This window comes from Sycon ciliatum, chromosome 1 (assembly GCF_964019385.1).
Source record: "Sycon ciliatum chromosome 1, ocSycCili1.1, whole genome shotgun sequence".
In the NCBI taxonomy this organism is placed as follows: Eukaryota; Metazoa; Porifera; class Calcarea; order Leucosolenida; family Sycettidae; genus Sycon; species Sycon ciliatum.
In genome coordinates, this window is record NC_088643.1 from 80,137,455 (window position 1) to 80,161,174 (window position 23,720).

Sequence of the window (23,720 nt, forward strand, 5' to 3'; positions counted from 1 at the left end):
TGTTCAAAGCAGGGAGTCGTAAAATACGTATTTTACGACTCTCTGGTTCAAACTCAAAGCAGAAAATTCAGAATATTACGTCACGTCATCGAAAGAACTTCGTTTTCAAAATTCGTGTAGAATGACGTAATTCCAATTAAAGCTGTTCTGTGTTGTTGTGAGTTTGTGACTTTTGAGTTTGGACAATTGTTTGTTTGACCTATCAAAGTATCAGTGCAACGTTTTCATTCAGCGAACTACGATCGAGACGCGAAGTATTATAACACGTTACTTCAAGGCTTTTGTGATTTGGTAGATTGAAAAGATGTCAAGGGACAGTCCATAAAGTCACCTAACTAATGTTAGAATTTCGGATCAGAAGTCTTTGAAAGAAATCGTTGTGTGTTTGGAGGACTGGTGCACTTTGCTGTTGCCTTTCAGACTTCGAGGCATGTAATCATCTGACAACTCGAGTCTGGATAAGTCACATTCTCCCTCTCCATTATTGGCAGCTTGAAGACAACAAAATGGTACTCTACTGAGTTTTGCCAAGGCTGAGCTGTTCAAGAAATATCCCAAGCTGTTTTGTATTTCTGTATATGTATGTGTGCGTATGTATGTGCGCGCGGGCGCGTGTGTGCATATGTACATGTGCGTGTTTGTGCCGTTTTGCTGGCATACAGGCGGAGAGGAAGACAGTCAACAAGTACTACCCTCCAGAATGGAGGCCAGAAATGGTATGCCGATGAGCTGAGACTATTTTGTGTTGGTTTGTATCCAAAGGCCTAGCTTGCTGAATCATTGTGCCGCGGGTGTGCGTGTATGCGCACATGCGGGTGGGTGTGGGTTTATATGCGCGCGTGTGTGTGTGTGTGTGTGTGTGTGTGTGTGTGTGTGTGTGTGTGTGTGTGTGTGTGTGTGTGTGTGTGTGGCGTTTATACTGCATTTGTCCCAGGGCTCCATCAACAAGTATCGCAACTCTCACCCGCTGCGGGATCGTGCACGAAAGATGCATGAAGGTGTCATGATAATCAGGTATTTGTATACTGCACTGTGTCACTGTGTCCGTACATGTGTGTATGTTTATATGCGCGTGTGTGTGTGTGTGTGTGTGTGTGTGTGTGTGTGTGTGTGTGTGTGTGTGTGTGTGTGTGTGTGTGTGGTCTGATGTTTTCCTGGTAGTCGTCAACCTTCCTCCGGTGGTTTCCCTCAGCATCTGTCGAAACCACTGCGGGCAGATTATGCACTGCAAATCGTACTCTCTTTGTAGATTTCCGCGGTTTCCACAGGACCCTGCCGAGCCTAAACCTGGCGGCAACAAGACTATGGTTGTTGTATGGCCCCAGTATTGTTCAATATATTCATGTGGGCAGTATTCCAGCTGTGGCAGCGTGAGGTTGCGGACATACCTGAGATTGGACTTCCCGTCTCCTCTAACTCTGGACCGTCTCTCCTTTTCAAACGCCAGAAGACTGACACAATCAACATCCATCGTGACTGTCAATTCGCAGACGATTCGGCACTTATTGCTACAACTCACCATGGTGCCACACTTGCGCTCAGCCGGTTCATGGACGTCGCAACTCGCTTCGGCCTCACCATCAACCTATCAAAAACCAAAGTAATGGCGGTCGGTTTCGGCATTTCTCCGGAGGATCGTCGTCCATTGGTGGTTGGCGGGGAAATTGTCTAGAATGTGCATGACTTTCGCTACCTAGGCTCCATCATCCATACTGGTGGCCGCACCGCAGTGGACACTCGGTCCCGAATAGCGTCAGCATCTAGGGCATTCGGAGCATTGCATCGATCTGTCTTTGATGATGGCGATCTTTCACTGGCAACGAAGCGAATGGTGTATGATGCATGTGTGGCTTCTCTTCTCCTTTACGGAGCGGAGTGTTGGGTACCCCTGAAAAGCGAGCTAGCGGCGCTGTCCGCCTTCCATCTTCGCTGCATTTTCGCAGTCTTAGCCCTCGGTAGAAGAGACACCTGGGACTTCCACATCAACAGGAAGACCATTCTGGAGGCCTGGAATTGTCAAGATCCAGTGGATATTACCACACGTGTTCTTCGCCGCCGTCTGGAGTGGCTAGGCCATCTAGCTAGGATGGACGGCGATAGAACTCCGCGCCAGCTCCTGTTTGGTGCGCTCCTTCCGCCTAGGCCGGCTTGCGGTCCTCGGAAACGGGGGCGAGACTCTGTCAGAGCTGACCTCTCCGCAGTGAACATCGACCACACGGAATGGTACGACCTCGCCCAGGAGCGTGGGAAATGGCGCAGTGCGTATTCCGCTCAACCAGTACCGCGATCGGCTCAGCGTGACACTTCTGTGCTCTGCGATGTCTGCCAGCATACTTTCGCCCACCAGAAATACAAGAATCGCCACAAGTGCCTGGCCGAGAGGAGGAAGCCCATATCTGAGCAGTCCGGCAGCCGACTATGTAATGCGTGCGGGAAATGGTTCTTGAGTGCTGGTGGGCTAGCTTCGCATAAGTGTCTCTCCAACTCGGCTGCTGAAGTGGCGTCGGTCTCGGCTGTGGCATCGGCAGACTCGGTCCGGAAACAGCGGGTTGCCCTGCCCTGCTGCAGAGCGCATTGTCTCGGCTGCGGTCGCTGCTGCAAGTCATCCCGTGGTTTCGACCTGCATAGCTGTGCTAATTTCCTGTCCAGGAAGTAGAGCGGCGTTTCTGGATCCAATGCTGAACTCAGTGCTGTCGACCCCTGCACAGGGGACACGTGACCATTTGATGGCAGTGTTACCAAGGACCAAGGTGTGGTCTGCCGTCGTCCTGGGGATCTCAAGCGCCACGCTCCGTACTGCAAAGCTAGCAGATAGTCCCTTCGCTATCATTGCCATCGGCAATGGGCACGTTTAAGGTTCAAGGTGTGTGTCTGTGTGCTAATCCTCTGTGGTACCAAATGAGGAGTTGAGGCGAATTTGGGAAAGCCAGAGTTGTCCAACAGCATTCACAAGCAGTGCATGGAGTGGCTTGGGCATACTGCTCGCATGCTTGATACCAGGCAAGCCGAGCAGCTGTTGTTTGGCTGTTTTGGTAAGGCTCGTCCGGCAGAAGGTCTGCACCTTCGGCTCAAGGACCATGTCCATCATGACGTACGTTCCCTGCACACTTCACGCTCCACTACAGCCCAGGATCGACCATTGTGGAGATTGTGTGTGGCTGATGTTTTGCCATCTCTGTCATCTAATCCGACTGTGCACTACAATACTACAATGTTTGTAACCGCCGTCTCAGTATGTCTGGGTACAAGCGGCATGAGTGCAATTCGACCTGTCAACTTCTTATCTGTCAGCAGCCTGGTGCAAAGTATTGTTACCACTCACTGTGATGAATGGGTCAGAAGTACTGGTTGGCTCAAGGTGCACAAGTGCTCTCCCACATCATCTTCCCAGCAGCCATCAAACTTGGTCGGCCCTGCACTTCACCTGGTGCTTCAATAGAAATAGTCTTGTGCATTCCGTCATCTGAACGCTGTTTCTGATCCACACGCAGATCAGAAACAGCATATAAAATTGTACGCTCGGCAAGCGGCCAACAGTGAATGAGTGGCTGCTATTCAAGTTCTGTTGCATGTGTGGCGAAAGATTTCGCCTGCAGCAGGATCTGCAACGTCAATGGTCATGAGACCAGATTTTCCACCGCGAAACCATGATGCTATCCTCCCCCCCCCCCCCTGATCCCTATACTATTATGTCAGTATCCCATTGTTGTCATTAAAGTACATGTACCGTGGTGCTCATTCCAGACAGCATGCCCCTTTGACTTTGATCCCATTAATGGCACACTTTGTGTTATTGTGTATACAGTAAAACCTGGTGTAAGCGACCTCTGGGTTTAGCTACCACGTGCTCTTAACGACCGTTTTTTCATGCACGGACAGTTCTACACAGAAACTGTGGGACCTGGTTCTAAGGGCATGTTCGATTGGTAAGGATCGGGATCCAGATCTCAGATCCGTCGGATCCTTCAGAGTCAACTGGACACTTTTTTTTGGCCTTGACTGTTGCCATGTTGACGAAGTAATAAAAAGTCGTACTCACCGCGCCAGTTGTACAAAAAATCAGCAAGCTCTATCTCGATCCACGTGTGTGTACTAGGTCTTTGCGGATAATGCCGGCAGAAAAATTGGCAGAATTCGGTACTTTTTCTGGTAAGTTTCATGCATGTTTGGTATGTGGATAAAGAAATGGAGCAGAATTCGAGTAATTGCCCGCCATAAGGTTTGTATGGTTCTGCCAATTTCACTGCTTTTCGAGCAGAATCTGCCACCTTTTCGAGCATTATCCGCCAATGCCTGTGCGTACCACAATGCGTACAAAACGATTGATTTTTACCCACCATATACGCACAAAGGTTACATTTGGATCCGGTCAACCCTGCTCCCCGAGGTGGATTGACCGGATCCGAATCCGAAGGATCCGGATCCGGATTCGACCAATCGAAAGGGTGCGAATCCAGTGGATCCGGTGGATCGGGATCCCGATCCTACCAATCTAACATGCCCTAAGACCACCTGGCTTTAACGACCGCTTTTGCTTGCACCGTGGGGTGGTCGCTTAAACCCGGTTTTACTGTACAGCAATAGAAGCTTTTGCTAGACAATGGCGAGTCTAATAATGATCTGCTGACTTCTCACCTAGGCTAGAGGCTGTTGTATGATGCCCTCGAGATCTCTGAGAGTGTTCTGAGAGTGTTCTGATGTCTCTTAGGATGCACAGAGATGTGACTATGGTGACATGCATGGTACACACACTCACACACACTCACACACACTCACACACACACACTCACACACACTCACGCATGCACACGCACACTCACACACACTCACGCATGCACACGCACACTTCATGATCGATGTTATGTTATTCCCGCCTTCTACTTTTGCCTGTCTTTTTGGTGTTCAGGTTTGAGTTGCCCTACAATATTTGGTGTGGTGGTTGTGGCAAACATGTTGGAATGGGTAAGTTATGCTGCCAAGCACTCTACCCCACTCTACCCCACTCTAAACCATCTGCATTTGCGCGAACAAAAACGAACTGGAATTTAACATTTTCTTCCTATGGGGAGGGGTGCGGTTCTGACCCTGAAAATACGATAACGTGTACTCTGTGCTGTGAGACTGTGTGCAGCACACAATGAATGAAATGGCCAGCGGTATCGAAAACGTAGGCGAAGCTGCATTGTGAGTGCTGTCCAGAGCTAGTTGTCTCGCCCAATCGATTTTCATTGAGCAGCACCGTCCTTTGAGCGAAACCTTTTTGTTTACCCTCAAAGAAGACGAATCTTCTGCTCTCCTATCGTAGACAGTCCAGAGCACTTGATTGCACATGTGCAGCTGAGTGGTAACCATGTGAGTTAGAGTGGAAGCTATGTCAATTTGGTGGAAGCACTCTTCTTGATTCCCTTTTGAAGCCCAGCTGTTGCCACTGATGTGTTGCCCCTTGTCAGGGATGTAAGGGCTGGATATCGTTGGCTGGAGCTGGTGTGATCTGTGCTGTTACCAGGTGGTGTAGTCATGCATTGTCTTGTCGTGCGTTATCTTGTTCTGACGTACATATGCAGGTGTTCGGTACAATTCAGAGAAGCGGAAAGTTGGCAACTACTATACCACGCCGATTTACCGGTTTCGCATGAAATGCCACCTTTGCGATAACCACTTTGAAATTGAAACGGATCCCAAGGTGTGTACAGGGCTTCTTTGGACCACATGTATGTGCTGCAATCGTTAGACAAGCAGAGTTGTGAGAGTACCCTGTACTCAGTACTTCATACAAGAACTTGAGTTGAGATTGCCACGGACTAGAGAATGTCTTACTGTCCGCAACTCGCATCCCGAGAGGTCTTTGTTCAGAGGCAAACTGACTCTGGTACCGATGCGTCTTGACTGTATTTTGTTTTCCTTGCAGAATATGGAGTATGTCATTGTGAGTGGTGCAACACGCAAGGAAGAACGCTGGGATTCGAAGGACACTGAGACGGTAGAGGCAACAGGTATGTGGTCTTTCCTGGACAGCTCCAGTGCCAGTACATGCGATGCAAGTGTCTTATCTGGTACCTCTGGCTTGTTGTCCAGCACTTGCCTGTTCTGTCAGCGAACTAATGAAGAACAATGTGTACAGTAATGGCCAATGAAATTCCCAAGTCCTGTGTAAAGCAGAGCTGGATTGTAGCCAGCACTACACTGTGACTTGGCAACGTGTACAGGTATCACCCATGTACTCTGTATGTGATAGTAAGTTATGCCTCTAGTGACTGGATTTCTCTTTCCATCATATAGCCTGGGTCAGACTTTGCCGACTCTGAGCAAGGGTTTGTGGCTTTAGTGAGCTGTGAGCACAATTGCAGTAACTCATTACCGCATCCCCAGTCTGGCCTTGCTGACTGGGAATTCAGGAAGCTTCTCCACAGTCACACTGCACTTTACTTGTTTCACACACCGTGTGTGTTTTGTTGCTGCTGTTATTATGCTTGTTCTTACCTCATGGCTACGCTCTATTAGATTCGGAGGCGAAAAAGCGGCTGGCATCTGATCCAATGTATCGTCTGGAGCATGGCACAACTGACGCTAAGAAAGCGCAGGCGAACAAACCTCGCATTGCTGAGCTACAGGTAAGTAATTTTGGCAGAAATCCGCTGTGTGATCAGCCATGGTGTATCGCTCTATAGCACACCTGTAGGCTGATCAAGTCTGTTTGCAACTTACCACCGAGATCGCGGTCATTGAATGGCGGAGAAGTTGTACATCGGTAGAACGTCTGTTTCAAGACATCTCTCAGCAAAGGACACCTCCGTATTCTGGACTTTTTGTTCTATCTCTGCTACTCCCAATCTAACTTTAGTTGTGCACATACTTTATCCTGTACTAGTATTCATCATGGATAGGCCTTCTCTTGGTCTGAAATGAAACATTCCACTGTACATGTATTTGATAGCAAGGTGTCCACCAATCGATTTATGTTACGTATGTTCGCCTAATACTGGAGCAATTCCACTTGTATGTCGGTCTTGCTTTGGTTCTTATCCCCGTTCAGGCCAGTCAAGAAATCAAGAAGGATGACTACGCGCTCAATCAGCTTGCCAGGCGCAAGTTTCGAGTAAGATTTGAAACATGATTGAGCAATCTTTTTGTGCAAGAAAGTGATGGATGGTGTTGGTCAGAACTCAACAGGAAAGGTAGCACACCTGGAGTCCCAGACATGTCCTTTACCTTTAGGATTACTTTGTGATAATGAGTTCCCATTTACTTCATCACATCGCTTGTTCTGAGACCTATTAGCGTTTGGGTGTGTTGGGTAGTTTGCTTCGATCAGTTTTCTATGGTGATGGTGCTATGCTACGCTTCCTTCATGTTTGTAATGGTGTTGTGCCTGTGTCGTTTGCCTTGTCACACGCTCAGGGTGAGAAACGAAGTCTGTCGGCGAGAGACGCGTCAGATAGAGAACTCTTAGCCAAGGGATCTATGTCTGTTGCGCTGCTACCAGAGTCAGAGGAAGACCGCAAGCAGGCCAAAGCAGTGGCCTTCAAGCACCAACGCCCGTGTACGTCCATATATTACATGCCACCCAGGCTCTAGTCTAAGTGTCATGCACAGCTGTAGGTTTGTGTTTGGCAAAGGTTCATGCTCAGTTACATTCACAATGTGCATGTAAATAGTGCTAGCGGAATGGCACGTTATGAGGTGTAGTGCCAACTGGAATGCTGGGTTTGGGAGGTGCATATGTATGTTATGGATGAGTCAAAGTCCCGTATGGGTTCCCGTTTCCCACCTGAGTTGTGAAATATCAAGCCGGAGCGAGGAGAATGCATCGTCTCTGCGCACCCTAATGCCTTTTCCTTAGTTCTAAGATTGCTGACTACAATGTAGCAAAGATAGGGTTCATCTCACCTAAACTATGTTTGTAGTGGATGCGCCTCCATGGAATCCAATTTCTTGATTGTGGAGCATGATGACAAGGTCAGGACGGGAAAGGGTTCTGGCTTTTGGGATTCCACTTTACGAGGCCAGGCCCTACCAGTTCTTGAATGTTATGACTTTAACTTTTGAGTGCCAACTCTTTTTGGTGGTCATGAAAATGGAAGAAGACTGCTTATACGGGCAAGGAAAAATATACAAAATCGATAGTAAAGATTGCTACGACGTGTGACCCACTGTACACTTGAACAAGTTACATCACCAACAACAGTTTTGAGCGGAGCCACGCAAGTTGCATCCACACTCAAATTCCTCTCCTTCAGTGTTTTCTCTCTCTCTTCATGTGTGTTCACTCAACTGTTTTTTTTTTACTGTGTGGCCAATGCAGCTTTTGCCGATTACCAGAGGGAGAAACGCTTAAAAATCCAGTCCAAGCCACTGTTTGGGTCATCGTTGTCCTCCTCCTCAGTATCGTCCAAAGCACTATTGGTGCTGCAGCAGGCAAAGCACAAGTCCAGCTTAGACCGATCCAAGGTGGCTAGCACCACTGCGGCAAGGTCAGCCACCTCAGCCGTGAGTTCATCATCATCATCGACTAAAGCCATGTCTGCCAGCAAACACTGAGTCCCACCTTGCCACAAAAAAATACGCTTCATTTTTGTGGCGTTGTCGAATCCATTCACCCGACCCATCTTCGCTGTACATTGCTTTGCTGACGCATTTGTCTTGGACTTGTCTTCCAACGCTTTGCTACGGTTGCTGTATATAATAATTATTATCTTTGTTCGACGTAACGGACGCCTGGTCTTGTCCACGTACACATGTGTTTCACACTGGGTCCTCTGCCTCATCACAAAGCATCTAGTTCGTACTGGAAGTACAATCTTGTGCAGGTGGTACTTATGCAGTGCTGATAGGCTCATAGCAGTGTATGTGCTAACATGTTCCATGCTGTTATTGTGGGCTTTTTTTGAAGTTTTCTCGACTCTGGAGTAATGTGATTTTATATCGGTATTCTCCTCTACATCGACGGTGCTTGTATTTGTTTATTAGGGATGTAAATACTCAATACGTGCTGCAAGTGTAAATAGTGGTAACCCTGTATATACAGTATTTTTTTGTGTTGTGTAATATAGCTACATCACTGTACAAAATGGAAGAATTGCGCTGTACATAATACTACACATGACTTCTTCCTCCCATGAATTCTAAGTTATGATGCATTGCATGCTGTTGTTTGTAAGCATTACCATAATCTTACCATTACCACTCCAACTATTTTTTTTACCCGTGCTCGTGTTTCTTCATCGCAATGTCCTGGTGTGAGCATGGCTGCCTTTTCTTTTGCAATATGCAAGTACCGGTAGTTGTCAGTTGACAAACCCCTTTTTATTTAATATGCAAACAGCAGACAGAATTATAATTATCCGAGTTCAGATTCTTACAGGAATTCTTGATATACCAGATACCACAGAATAAATAGTAACAGATGGGACAAAACAGATGGACAAAAACAAATTTTGTTTGAAAGAAGAATGTGCCGACCGCGCCTATAAAATAACCTACAAGATGATATACGGGGGATGGAGGGAGATAGAGGGTAATCAGGTGCATGCCTGCCTGAGACGCATCATGAATGATTCACTCTGAGACGGCACATGTATGTTGACTGGAACAGTTATCAACACACTAAGAATAGACAAAGAACAGGACAGCCATCGACTCCTGCCTTTCTGGAAATAAAAAAAAATACGCCCAACAACCTCCAACAACAGTACAGCCATGTACACATAAGAAGTCTGCTTATCATTGGTGCCATCGATGGCTGACAACACCTGAAGTAAAGCGACTGGGTGACATCTGTCCAGTAGCACATAGTTCACCACTTCGCATCAGCAGAGCATCGGTGGCACATGGCCAAGCAGATGGCAGAGCACTTGCAGTAGCTTAGAAGGCATACTCCGGCGAATCAGAGTGCCATAGCACACAAGTGTAGGCGGTTGGGCATTACCGCAAGGTATTCTGTTCACCACATAGTGGTCAGAAGAAGTGCTGCTCCAATAACTAACCCGCCTCCTTGTTTCCAACAAGGGCAAAAGAGGCCAGCTTCGCTGCCTCTTCACTGAACTTGAACCGCGAGGGAAGTTGTTGCAGCAGCAGGGCAATCATTGCAGCACGCAGAGGTTCCAGAGTTATCCAGGACACCGATACATCCGAGCCTCACCTCTCACTGCTGTTTCTCTCATGGAAGAACGTTTTGCAGAATTCATAGCTACTGATCATGATAGCACATGCTGGTGCAACCTTACTGACACGAGGTGCGAGACCTAAAGCAGAAAACGAAACGTTACACATAGACACGTGCGCACACACGCAAACGAAAACAAGAAACAATACACACTATTTTAAAGCAGAGGCAAGGAGAAAGAAGGAACAATGCCCCCCCCCCCCCCCGGAGCTGGGAAAACCAAGACACCAAGCGGCATGTGGGTGTAAATTTAATTTATATTATGGTATACGGTGCATACTAGTACTGTATGTAAAATATTACACTTCTTTTGTTGTTTACGCTGCTGAACACACCTGGTTACCAACTCACACCCCACCAGAGTAAGCATTAATGTACCGTCTTGCGTAGATCTTGTGATCGAATCCATGTGTTCAATGCATTCTAGGTTGCTAACATAACAAACCAGACACGTGCATAGTTATGGACTCATGATTATATGTAGGTGTGAACAAGTTAGTTTCTGGAAATGTTGTGATGTTTGGTTCCCGCACAACATTGTCGATCTGTATGTTTGCACTAGCTTGCAGCTGAAGTCGTGCAGCCGAACCAACGTGGCTTGCAATGCTTTGCTAGGCTTTTCTTTCACTGTATCTTTTTGGTCACATATAATACCGTACACTTTTCTTACTCAACAGAATCCCAGAACGAAGAAGGAACGGTCGGTTGTTGTCTTTGGCGGTGTGTCGGATCATAGTGCATGCTACTAGGCGCCATTCGGTTACAATCTGGTTTCGAACAAACGCATGATGCTCAAGACGGAACTTTGGCACATAACACAAGCCAGGTCGTTGTGTCCACATACAGTCAAACCTCTTTAGGACGAACATCAAGGGACCGATGGTATTTGTTCGCAATAACGGGAGTTCTTCTTATCCATATGTTTTTATTATTATTATTATTAAACTCAATCTCGTAGCATGTGCACGCATTGCTAATGTGGGGAGCAACCCCGGTTTTACCCAGTGAATACACAGGGTTTTATCCAATAGTCACGGATACTATTTCTTCTTAGGCAAACATTGGTCTTATCAGTGTTCTTCCTAACGAGGTTTCACTGTACATAGACATAAACATAACCCTTGCATTAGCTGCTATAATACTAACTTGAAGGATTAAAGACCGGCTTTTATATGCAGGTATACGTCTGGACTAGCGACCATAGAGCAAATCGTGGCTGAAAATTCTTTTTCTTCATTCAACATGCCGGTCTATGACTATCATCAGGAAGGACGAAGAAGAATGGAAGCTAGGTATTTGTATATCCATGATATAGCATAAGTGACTAACTAATGCCTATCACATGTACCGGCACTGTACCACTAGAACATACGCGGCAGGCCAAACATATTTTATACTCGACTTTGAGGTACCGCCTTTCACTAGTCATACACGCCTACACAAGGTAAAGTGCGTTCCACTCACCCACAAATAATCCACGGACACCATGATCGTTCACAATCCGCCCCATGCAGTCACCCATGGACACAGTTGGCGCTGGGTGTTTCGGTACAGCTACACAAGTAGAACGAGTAGACACAATGCAGCAGCAAAGACCATAGCCACCGCAACAACCACAACAAATAATCAAAAACAAATCCATGCAAGAGCCAAGGAGCAATACTAAGAGAAGACAATGGTGAGCACACGTCAAAAGCAATTACAAAAAAGCAGACAATTTCAGAATATAACAGTATTCTACTAGTGTAGGAATGGCAGGAGTTTGGGAGGTTAGGTGATGGAGCTCAGGCCAGTCAAGGTTGACATCACTCCATGGTCCACAACAGTACAAGAACAGTCATGGCACTGGTAGTGGCGCCGAGAAATATTCATGATTCACTCGCATCCTTACCTTTGCACCGCCTGTCCCCAACTTCAACTTGCCAATAGGTCTTGACAACATCAAACGGGTTTGTGAGAATGGCTGCAGTCTATATACAGCACAAGAATGAGTTCCAGGAGAGGAGGATTTCATTGAGTATGATCTTAAAGTTGAATGTGGTAAAATAATGATAACTATCGGTGCATATATTGTCGGTATGCATTCATGCAAATGGTCACACTACATGAACAACTACCATACCATCAGTGATTTCCGTGCTAAAGTGTTCAGTGTACTAGTAACTGTGTAACTGAGTTCAGTGTGTGTGTGTGTGTGTGTGTGTGTGTGTGTGTGTGTGTGTGTGTGTGTGTGTGTGTGTGTGTGTGTGTGTGTGTGCGTGTGTGTTGGTTTCAGGGTTCATATACTTTCTATTTGAAGTATACATACCTGTTAGCCATGGACTGCTTCTGGCTAGATTAACTCTTGTGTAATCAATGGTGCTAGTGAAGCTTATATCAGATCCACTCTGATTTAGCCACCCACACTAGTACCAAGTATTACCTTCACTGGGGGGGGGGGGGGGGGGGGGCAGGGGTACCTGCAGTTGGATCCCGGGACGGATACCCTGATGCCGTCAATCCTTTTTCTGCACCTTGTCCTCACCCACTTACTGAGGTGTGGTGAGCCCATAAGTGGGATCATTTCAAGTCCACCCTAGTTTGGGGATTTCAGGGGGTGTCGGCCGTTGGGTGGTTCAATGGCCAATTGAGTCATCTTTCCAAGATTCCTTTTGAGTCTCTCTCCCCTCTCCCGGGGAGACCCACGTGACCATTTTTTTTAGCAGTGAGCAAGTACAAGTGTGTGTGTGTGTGTGTGTGTGTGTGTGTGTGTGTGTGTGTGTGTGTGTGTGTGTGTGTGTGTGTGGTCTTTTTTATTCGGGAAAATAAAAAAGACCAAAAAGTAGGGATTCACTGGCCAGAAAAAGCCACTTCATAGCTGTGTGGTGTAGACCAGGCTGAATAGTGGGGGCCAATTCTTCAGCCTTGCAAGCTGTTGAATGGTGCAATCCCAGCACAAGTTGCTATGGCTTCTGCTGTAGCATCGCTATCATCGCCTCCGGCGATGGGCGTCCAATGGTCCAATGGTGTGTGTGTGTGCGCGTGTGTGGTAATGCGTGTGCATGTGTGTGCATGCTGGCATTCAGATCAACTTGAACTCATCTTAGGGATGGAAGTGCCCATGGGGACGTGTGCACACGGTCGATATCTTATATGCATGAGCACAACGCAGCATTATTCCCGACGTACCGTTCCCGCTGCAGCACCAGCTGTGAATGCCTCCACAGTCGAGATGGTCCGACCTTCACGAACAGCACGCGACTTCATAACCTCATACGAACACCAGTAGATCGCTGGGCGTGAAAACAATGAGACAAAGAACAGTATCACCATGCGGATGAATGCAAGACACAAGCTCCAGCTGCTACAGGAATAATCATAATAATTAATTATGTGATAGATCGCATACAATATGCATTGACACAAACAGCATGATAATATCATGCTTTTTGTGTCCATGTGTTGCACAGTAATATTATTACTGTGCAACACATGGCTGCTACACCACACTGAGAACAGGAGCAATGTCTGGAAAAAGGCACTACATGTACTAACAATTGAACAGCAGCCAGACATAGCATGAAGATAGCAAGCTAACCTGAAAAGGGTACATCTCTCCATAGCATTGGTACCATTCCTCGCCACAGAGACCAAACACCATCTAATTGAATCGCTTCCTTCAGCACAGACTTTAGTCCTGATGAAAGGCAATAGAGGCACAGCATAAGGTGTACAGAAGATCAAGCGTTGAACATACCGCTTAGTTGCACAAAAGCAGTGCTGATCATCACATAAAGCGGATGCGCAAAAACACCGTTGTGGGTCAAACTTGTATTCAAGCAGGAATTTTAACCCTTTACTGTCCGATTAAAATGTATACAAGCCCACGCAACCACAAAATCTGAAACTAAAATTAGACGTAACTTTGGTTTGAATTTGACGATTTCCACGATCTTGGGCATCCTGGAAAGGTCTTGACGAGACGAACGCAATGAGCCCACACTCGGCACCACAGGATGCACTGGTCCAGCGCTGCAAGCCGGGGAACGCGCAAAAGCGCTGAGCTCACGCTCGAGATCGATCTCAATCCACCATGTCACCCCTGTTGCTCGTATCGAGCTCAAATATTTTCGTAGAGACTCCCGGGAACCTGCTTTTGAATTTGAATCGGTGTAGCCTTGCCAACAGGTGACGTAAACAGGGAAAATCCCAGCCGTCGACATGCGCGTCGCGCTCTGAACGCACATTTCCCGGGACCAGAATTACGAGTGCGATAACTCAGCAACCGCTTTTCGTATCGCTTCGGGAATTGTTCGAGGCGACAGCTGAGACTTTTCTCTTCGACCTACATATTTCGATCTCTCCCAAAGACCTAGATTTGAGCAAGTTACGATAATTTCAAAATGCCTACCCCATCGATCCCATTGGATCGATGCTTGTATGTACGGACAGTAAAGGGTTAAGCACACCAGAAGTGCAAAGACATGCCAACACATTCTTAAACTGTCCCAATTTCTATTCCTATCATGATTTCACACAATACATGACGGCGATAAAATAATAATACCAAGAGTACATAACCCAAGCGTGTGCAACTACCGCGTACCTGCTGACCCGACAGAATTTCAAGTTGACGTCATTTTTATGATGCAATTCTCCTTGCACGAGTGACTAACGTCATTTGTACGCATCACACGTTTTTCTTCACAATAGTTTGTACAGGATTAAATGGGGCTTTGTCCACCACAGGTTCAGGATACGTCTGATAACAAGTGTACAGTGCGCATTGCATCATAAAAACTACGTCAACGAAATTCTGTCGGGACAGTACCCATAGTCGAGATGCACACTCTGGGGGGGGGGGGAGGGGATCATGTACTCTTGATAATACTGATGATAATAGAAGCAACAGCTGCAGTCTGAGTCTCCATATCACCCACTAACCTCGGTGGCTGCTGAGTGCTTGTGACTGCATTTTCGTTCTGATCATTTCAATGGGGCAAATAGCCAGCACCGCCAAAGCTGAGATGAAAAAGAATAAACAAAATCAGAAACAGTTCCACAATCGGTTTGGAGAAGTCTTTATGTTAACATAAAGCCAAAGAAGACATGGCAGCTTACACAGCCTCATATCAATAGACAACACAAATGAAAAGGCGGGGCAGATGGAAAGTACAACCCATGCACCCATACCCACTCTAACACACAGACCACCACACACACACGCGCGCGCGCACACACACACACACACAGACACGCACGCACCCACACACATCCGGCTTACAGCGAGAAGACGAGCCACACACGATGGGATAGATGAGGTTTGAGCGGTTCTCATTGAAGCTCGTTCTCGCCATCATCATGTCATAAGCAGTGTAGTAGATAACTGTGGCTGGTATTGCCATCACTCTGCAAGAAAAAACATACCCGCACACATAGCAGCAGCAGCAGGACAGCCAAGAATGCCAGCGGAGGGAAATTAGGCATAAGAGGAATCAAAAATCATGACGAGAAGGCGCGCGAGTGTGTTGGGGGAGAGAAAGAAGGAGAGGTCAATGGCGAGCTTGTGCGGAACACCAAGATTGGCTGTGTGGTGTCTGGTCCAGCGTCCACCCCCAAATCCAAGCAGTAAGCCCGTGACTCAGTCATACGTGACAGCCCACATTGACACACTACGGCAAACGGATGGGCCCCCAGACCAACAGCAGAGCTTGAAGGAAGTCTTGGTTGGAAGTGGGAAAGAAAGAGAGGGGAGGGGGAGAGAGAATATGTCCAACCCACTACTCAACATCAGCCCGAGGGTAGGTGAAATTACAGGAACTCACTCCGAGAAACTGACACCACAGAAGCCAGACCAGCTTCCAACCATGACATCACTACAATCAAGCATAGATGCATGGAGAATACTCATGAAGCAACACCCTCGGGGGAAACAAACGGTACGTACAATGATGCAGAGAGCCCACGCCACAGGTGACGAGGTCCTTCTCCAACTGCAATAGTCTTCACCATTTGCTGTGATTAGAAGAGAAAAGAACAAACAGCACCTGTAAAAACTGGCCTTGTCCCATTGGGCACATAGTTCCACAATGCTTCGAAGTACAGTAGTACATATCAGACCTTCGTGTAAGAAAAATCCAGGAGAGGGAACAATCACTCTCGCTATCCTCTCAAGGAGAGTAGTGGGAGAGCAGTCCCCACCACCCCCCCCCCCCCCCCCAAAAGTCGTTCGCCTTATCTATCCAAGGCGAGCACAATACGGGTTTTTTCAACATCTTGCCATACCCCAATCGGATTCAATACCCAATAGCTGCCAAATTCGTTCTGGAAAAACGCCGTACGCACTACAAATGAAAGCTGTTCAGACCACAACTTTAGTTTCCCTTCATCAGGGACAATGACACACGCAATGGGAAATTGAGACAATTTGCTTAGATCCATGGTATTTTTGTAGTATTCATCGTAGAGCGCTCCTTTGAGGCTTTGTTCTGTAGCTGACGGCTAAAGACCGGTGCCTGGCGTCACACGTACACAGGTCTATGCATGCCCGGACTGTCACGCAAGAGCGAAATCCTTTATGTCACAATAATTATGTGTGCGGAAGTGAAAATTTGCAACGGTACGTAAAATACCTTGCGAGTGCCGTAACTCCAATATTGGACCTCGGATCGACTTCCGATTTGTTGGAGCCGACAGCTGAGAACTTTCTAATGCGAATAGATCTTTCGATTACTTGATTCCGCTCAGGGAAAGCCGAGTTACGAAATATATGAGTGTTTTCAGAACTTCATAGTGATGCGGATGCGCTCGAAATTCTCAAGGCGCGCGACGAAAAGTGCGCCCTAGAAGAAAATAAGGAGAGCGAAGGCGCGCGAGAGCGATCGCTCTCCTTTTACCAGGTGGTCTGCACATAGCAATCAAAGCCGACATCGTCAGGAAAAGTGGGCACCAAATAGAAGACTTGTACTATCCATCCTTCCCCTGCTTGAATCTTGCCAGTAACCAATGTGCGCCCATTGCACCATGGTAACCATTGTGTACACTCAGTGCATGCAAGATCAATATACTAACGATACGTTCAACTACATAGTGGAGTGTACGGGCACTACGTGTATGGAGCCAGTACTTACAAACGAGGTGTAACGTTCTCTGGATATCTGAGGTAAAGATATGGCTTCCGTGCGGACAGCATTGGTCACACCGCACAAGCACAGTTCGCAGAGACCCCGCACACTGCTCACTACAGTGATGGTGGACAGAACAAGACCAAATGAGCAGAGCAAAAATAGAACGCCAGCTGGAGTCCTGCAGGGACAGCATGGGTTCGTAGTCAGCTCTGCAAAGCATGTGCTCGCTACAATAAGACCCGCAGCTCACAGCATATGTCACACACTGCTCGGGGATGACTCCTCGCATGACTCAATCCTGTATGCCGTCATTTGTCGTGTCACAGTGAATCATTTCTATTCAAGATGTTACTAATTTATGACTATACAATCTAGGTCAAGGCCTTGCAAAGATAATGTCACGCAGCACACAAGTTGATAAGGCAACATACATGCACTGGTGGTCTTCTGGTGCGCTTGTAGACGGACTTTGACCACATCAAATGGTGTTGCTGGATAGAGCACATGGACAGAACCAAGACGGGACAAGAGCTATACATATAGGAGTAGCACAAAGCAGAACAGCACTTACACATAACATGCCTGGTTTAAAGCAGTGGTTTCCTTTGTCTGTACTGTCCTTGTCCCATTGTGTAGCTTCCCCCTCCCTCTTAGCTGTCCTCGCAGGACAACGGGATACCGCGGATGCGTATTTTCCGCTTTGTTGGCTTTATCCGCATTTTCGAGAATTTTTTGCATAAGACACGCGCTATCCACGAGAATGCACCGCTGTACTCGGTGAAAAATACAATGATGTAATCAGAACTGGTCAAGGGTGCCAGTGTAGCCCTTTTGTACCCTTGCGTCCCCGCCTATGGTACGAAAGGTTGAACAGGTTCAACTCTGCCGTTGCTTCCCGATTTGTACGGTAGGAGGCTGCGTTCCCGTTCCTGGCATTCACATTCGACACCGTCAATCGGCATCTTGAGCGTCCCGTCAGATGTGAATTAGGCTTAATTAACCCTTGCACATTGACATTATACCACACAATCACCGTATAACCCCACATAACTGCCGCACAAGGACCTGTTTTCGAAGGCATAATTATGCACAGGAGTCAAGGACTTTGTCCGTACTATTCTGCGGGAATAGTCTCAGGGGGCGTTCGTTTTTGATCTACAGGTTTTGATAGAGCCGTTCCTCTTTCTTACCCCAAACAGAAATTTCTATTTTCCTCTACCGGCTCTACCAGGTTCAAGGCTGGTAAAAATCGGAAGGAGTCGGCAAAGGTGCGGGATCATAACTATACATCTCAAGACTACCACTACTGCTGGACACCTGATGCTTTAAAATAGACCGATCCCCTTACTATACTGGGTTCGAGCACGGGGGCAACCTCACTCGCGATCGAGCTAGTTTTTGAACGTGACAGCATCTTTGACAGTGTGTTTCAGGTTTGTTTTGGAATGTCTTCTGCTTAGTTCAAGTGGTTTGCGATGGCTTCGAGCGGTGCTGAACCTCCTGCTGGCAGGAGCAGAGTCTCCGAGAGAGACATGGACTGTGATGCAGCTGCAGGATTTTTTCAAGGCGCGGGAGGGAACGATCTCGGGCCACAAACAGGAGTTACTCCAGAGGTGAGGTTTTTCGTTGTTGAAATATTCGAGTCGCGAATCATGTTGTGAGATTTATTTTGTGCCTAGGCTACAGCAGACCGTATTTCTTTCTCCTTGAGATCGGTGCTGAAGATAATACAGTCGTCCCTCTCTAATCCGGCACTTGTTTATCCGGAACCCTTGCCAACCGGCGCACTTTCTGACGAAACCAATTTTTTTCGTTCAATTCCTACATCTTAATCCGGCACTTGAATTCCGCCTCCGGCAGTGACTTTTTGAAACGAATCGCTCAAACTGCACGTAGTTTGATTTCATAATCCGGCAGTCGTAAATCGCGTACCGCACAGGTGCACTCCACGCTAGGCCAGTCTGGTCAATGTTGTCCAGGAGACAACGGTCTGTCAACCATACTTTCTTATTTTAGCAAGGAGTAGTGTCCTGCCAATTTTCAGGTGTGTGTGTGTGTGTGCAAGAGTGAATGTGAACATGTTCTCTGTTTTACTTTATCACTTTATCACTGTGTATATTCTCGGAGAACAATTGAGAATATAAAGCCTTGCACCAAATACTTGGGTCGACACGGAAAAACCCTGCGTTTTGACGTACATATGATACATTTGGGTAGGGCCGGGTCAGAGGGCAGGATTTCTTAATCCAGCACCCTCGTTAATCCAGCAGAAAACGCCGTAGCAAAAGGTGCCGGATTAGAGAGGGACGACTGTAGTAACCTTTTTCTGGTCTGCCTTTTCCTCTCCAGAGCCATCTTCTATGAAGGTAACCGTGGTGCTGCGAAGTCACCAAGTCGCGATCGCGATCAGCAGCCCTGAAGTGGAAAAATCGATTTTTCAACGATCTGGTTGGACATCAGCCACTAAAGTACTTCTGATTTGCCTGTAGTGACAACAGCAGCCATCCTTGGACACCTTGCAAAGACAGGAAAATCCACTGGTGGAAGCGACTGCTATGAGGTGACGATAGCAGTGGTGATCGCTGTTTTGTCAAGTCGAAGGGCTAGCCAACCCAGAGGAAGCATAAAAAAAAACGATGAGCAGTGCGTGGTATTTGTTGAGCGTGAAGAGCTAGAGGAGGACAGTGCAAACACATGGAAGGAGTGGATGGTGTTTGAAGTGCTGTGTGCCGGCTGGTGGTGATGGTGGTCTTTGTCAGCATGTATTCGTGCTGGAACACTTCTCGCCCAGGAAGGCAGATTGCGTGCTCCCTGGCCCTCAGTCGGCAATGGGGCATTTGTTCCAGGAACATTACCCCAGAGCCAGTGATGAGTCGTACCTTTGAAAGATCGAAGCTTTCTGTTAATCGCAAGCGTAGCGCAGTGGATTGCTCCCTCCTCGAAGTACGAGGGCCAAAGCTTGCCGCTGTCTGCAACAAAGTGTGTGTGCGGTTCTTTCGAACCTATGAGTATGAATATACCCCCCCCCCCCCCCCCCTCTCTCTCTCTTAGGAAGACTGCATGTTCAGAGTGAACTATTTTCTAGTATATTTAATGTGAGACGGGCTGTTTACGCCCAAGATCAAGATACAGTTGTTTTTCTGTTTCTATACCTTCCTAATAAAATACATTGTGACAGAGCTTTCGGTCATACTCCGCTGTACTACACCCTCAACCCGCCACCACCATGCGCTCTTGGCCGAACTAATGCACGAAGCATAAACACACCAGCACAGCAAGGACACTTCCGTTGACAGATATTGTTTACGCCTCTAGACAGCTGTTTCGTTTCTTCGAGCTCATCGTTAGAGGAGGATAGTAGCAGGATATTAATGATGATATAATATAAGATGATAGACGGTTTATGGTCCGATATTGATGATTGGAGATCTAAGAAAGCAATGACAGTGATTGCGAAATGGATAATATTATCATGATTATATGCCAGTCTGGTAATGCGTTGTACTGGTGGACAATATTGAAATCATCACTGCATTCGATGCAAATATTGGTATACCTTGGTTTCAGTATTGGAAAAAAAGAGTAAGAGAACCTGGTTGATTTGGTTGCATCTGCGACTGGCTACTGGGTGTTGTGATCAGCAATGTTACCATGGGAGAAAATACGAGCGCAAGGATCTGTTGGGTCTTGTTGTGCCGTGCCGGTGCGAGAACCCTAAGTGCATGGCAAAATAGAACTGTTTCACCCACAATGCAGAATGTCTTGCGGTACATGGCATTGATGACTGAACATCTCGCCAGCTCGCCCAAATGGGGATCATGCCCAAACGGAGGAACAAGACATCTTTCCAGCTCAGCTAGCTATATACCGTGAAACGGATGATTAACTTGTGCCACGCCTGCCAGCTTCTGTTCCATTCGGCCCAGGCTTAGACACATCAATGCCAATAGCAGCTGATCCTCCATTACATGCTCATTGGCGATTTACGGCCACCTCCAACTGTATCCGCCGTCCCTCAGCTTCCGTCTTCGCAGATCCGGCGCGGCGCAGTACATTTTCTCGGCTAGGCTCAAAGAAGTCCCACAGAGCGGTCCAAACACCTGAAGGCAAACCAGTCAGAAACTGGAGCGGCTCAGAGTCTTTCTTTATGTTACTGTACGTAAGCTGTTTTTCGGCTTTCTTCACCCCAGTCCTCACATCGTCCAACTGCTCCACGAGACTCTGTACACGAGCTCTACTTGCTGCCAGCTCCTGATGCAGATGCTGCACTTCCATTACAGGACCAAACTGCATTAAGCCAGGTTCCTTTCCAACTCAAAGTACCGTTGCCTCTCAGCAAAATACTGGTTTGGGAGCATGGGGAGCTCGTGATGCAGACGCTGCACTTCCATGACCGAACTGCACTAGGCTCAGCAACTACTGTTTTGCGAGCATGGGGAGCAGGGCGTCCAGACTCCACTCTCTTGCGAAAAGCAAACCTGGTACCGTAGAACAGCTGTTCGGGTTCCTGGACTCATCCTGCCCTTGTAGAGCTGGGCAAAACGATTTCGATTTCGGGATCGAAATGATCGCTGCAACTATTCAGAGTGACCCTAAAACTACGTCCTTCCTCACGGGGCATAGCCTGGATCCGCTTGCTCCAGGCCGCTGTGGCTCCACACGAGGAAAGGAGTGAAATGACTTGTTTGCATTGTCCTCCTGTTCTGACAGTGAGGAACGCAGCAATGATCCTGAGAAGGCATCCTGAAGTCGTAAAAAGGAAGACGTCTAAACAAAAACAAAACAGCTCAAATCAAAAGTCCTTGTGACATTTTTTGTAGACAGGCTTGCACTGCATGTACATGATGTAGATTTCGCGTGCTCTGCACTTCGCATGCGAGAAGTCGCGCACAGCCGAGGTGAGGTTGGTCGCGTGTGTGCAGCAGGATCCCACGAGACTGCGGAGTTGCCCCCTTGCTCGAACCCAGACAATAATAAGGGGATCGGTCTATTAGCTGAATGACGTGCATCCAACTTCTAGCCTTTGTCATCACCTTCGATATCATAGGTGATAAATCATCCTGACTACTCCGGTCATGGGTCACTTGTGTAAGTGCTGAGAATACCTCTAACGCATAACTTGTGCACCGCCGTTTTCCTTGTTTCCATTTAATATTTTGCTTGGCTCACCATCTGGTTTCGGAATTGTTTCGCTATGTTCTAATTTTTTTTTATTGATTTCCACTAGAGTGATGTGTGATACAGAGTTTATGCACATTTTGACAATACATGTACATGTACGTGTACATCATGTAGGCATATGTAGGTACTTACTGAAAAAGGACACCAGAGCAGCACCTGAGCTAGCTGAGATGATTTGCTGCACAGGTGAGAGTCGTGAAGCCATACCGGCATTGTACGGAACGGTAGACGCTGCTGCCGTCTTCGGCATCTTGCTCATTCACTGGTTGTAGCTTCACAAAACACCACGGTATTCTACTTGGCCTTGCTTGGCAAACTCGTGGCAGAGCATGAAATCAGCACTGGACAAGTATTTAATGGGCGTTGTGCAAGTGAACAGCTCTGCTGTACACGTCCTCACAAAATCCGAGCTCTCTAAAGAAGTGGATCGTCACGGCTACTACTAGTATGCAAACTGCATGCCATTGCTACTATCATCAGACTTCTCCCACCATGGAAGCCTGCCATATTTCACTCCACTTGGGACAAGGAACAGAATTATTTTCTCGACGTCCTCTACAATCCCATGTATACAGTCATGTAGCTCATCACCAGTAATTAAAATTAATTATTTGTTTATTTTTTTCTCGCAACACGTTGCATGCATGCATGCAGCATGCAGTCGTTTTTTTGATTTTGCAAATATTTGCAATCCACCATGCATGACGTCACCATCATTAAATTCTCAAGTCACATGGTACAACCCAGGTAACCATGGTAACTATGCCTCTGGTTTCTTGTTGACAACAACAACAAGCGCGCCAAGCGTAGACTCTACTCGTGGAGTCTAGTCGTACGACACATACTCAGTACACCATGGTACACATGGTACATGTACTCGCACATGCAAAGCGCGGTACGGGTAGACTACCAGGTGCAGGTATCGGGTACCAGGCCCAGGGTACAGTGCTAGCCGGTAGATCTACGCTTGGGCCGCGCCGGACTGGTCATCTGATCCACAATCTCACAGGTCAGGGACGCGCGGGCGTCGCGAAATCCATTTTTGGAGTTTGTGGTTGTGGTTGCCCCGGTTGTGTTCGATTTTACCGTAGACTACGTAGCTTACGACCCAGTACGCGAGGGTAGTATGCTGAGTGCATCGTATGCCACTTCCAAGTACAAAACTGGATTCCACGCTCACTGGTTGATGAACTACAACAGTCACTGTGGTGTTCATGGTGTTCGTGTTCGCTGATCATGATCCATACCAGGTCAGGAAACAACCAACAGGC

The 23,720-nt window shown here is 47.3% G+C and overlaps 2 protein-coding genes and 1 long non-coding RNA gene across 5 annotated transcripts; 2 read left to right on the top strand and 1 right to left on the bottom strand.

Annotated features, from left to right (window-relative positions):
- The first annotated feature begins 141 nt into the window (after positions 1-141).
- On the top strand, positions 142-9,358 carry LOC135805748 (probable splicing factor YJU2B). 3 transcript variants are annotated; one of them, XM_065319838.1, is made up of 11 exons: positions 142-340; positions 421-509; positions 663-716; positions 935-1,014; positions 4,907-4,962; positions 5,565-5,683; positions 5,909-5,993; positions 6,502-6,611; positions 7,034-7,096; positions 7,399-7,540; positions 8,303-9,358. In XM_065319838.1, exons 2-11 carry the CDS (start codon positions 507-509, stop codon positions 8,536-8,538), a joined length of 948 nt encoding a protein of 315 aa, XP_065175910.1. In that variant the 5' UTR covers positions 142-340; positions 421-506; the 3' UTR covers positions 8,539-9,358. The 3 variants fall into 3 exon arrangements, with proteins under 3 accessions (XP_065175910.1, XP_065175908.1, XP_065175911.1); XM_065319836.1 differs by having other exon boundaries at positions 142-509; XM_065319839.1 differs by lacking the exons at positions 142-340; positions 421-509 and adding an exon at positions 4,097-4,149 and having other exon boundaries at positions 701-716.
- On the bottom strand, positions 9,332-23,000 carry LOC135805747 (probable mitochondrial glutathione transporter SLC25A39). The gene is made up of 11 exons (XM_065319835.1): positions 22,582-23,000; positions 17,700-17,759; positions 17,272-17,381; positions 16,089-16,156; positions 15,426-15,550; positions 15,086-15,163; positions 13,740-13,838; positions 13,331-13,434; positions 12,054-12,132; positions 11,627-11,716; positions 9,332-10,241 (listed from the first exon to the last, which is right to left on the bottom strand). The coding sequence occupies exons 1-11, from the start codon at positions 22,706-22,708 to the stop codon at positions 10,135-10,137; spliced, it is 1,047 nt and encodes a 348-aa protein (XP_065175907.1). The 5' UTR covers positions 22,709-23,000; the 3' UTR covers positions 9,332-10,134.
- LOC135805749 (uncharacterized) lies at positions 18,783-20,747 on the top strand. Its single transcript, XR_010551172.1, has 2 exons — positions 18,783-18,881; positions 19,618-20,747. It is a non-coding gene; the product is annotated as an uncharacterized LOC135805749 (long non-coding RNA).
- Positions 23,001-23,720: the final 720 nt, after the last annotated feature.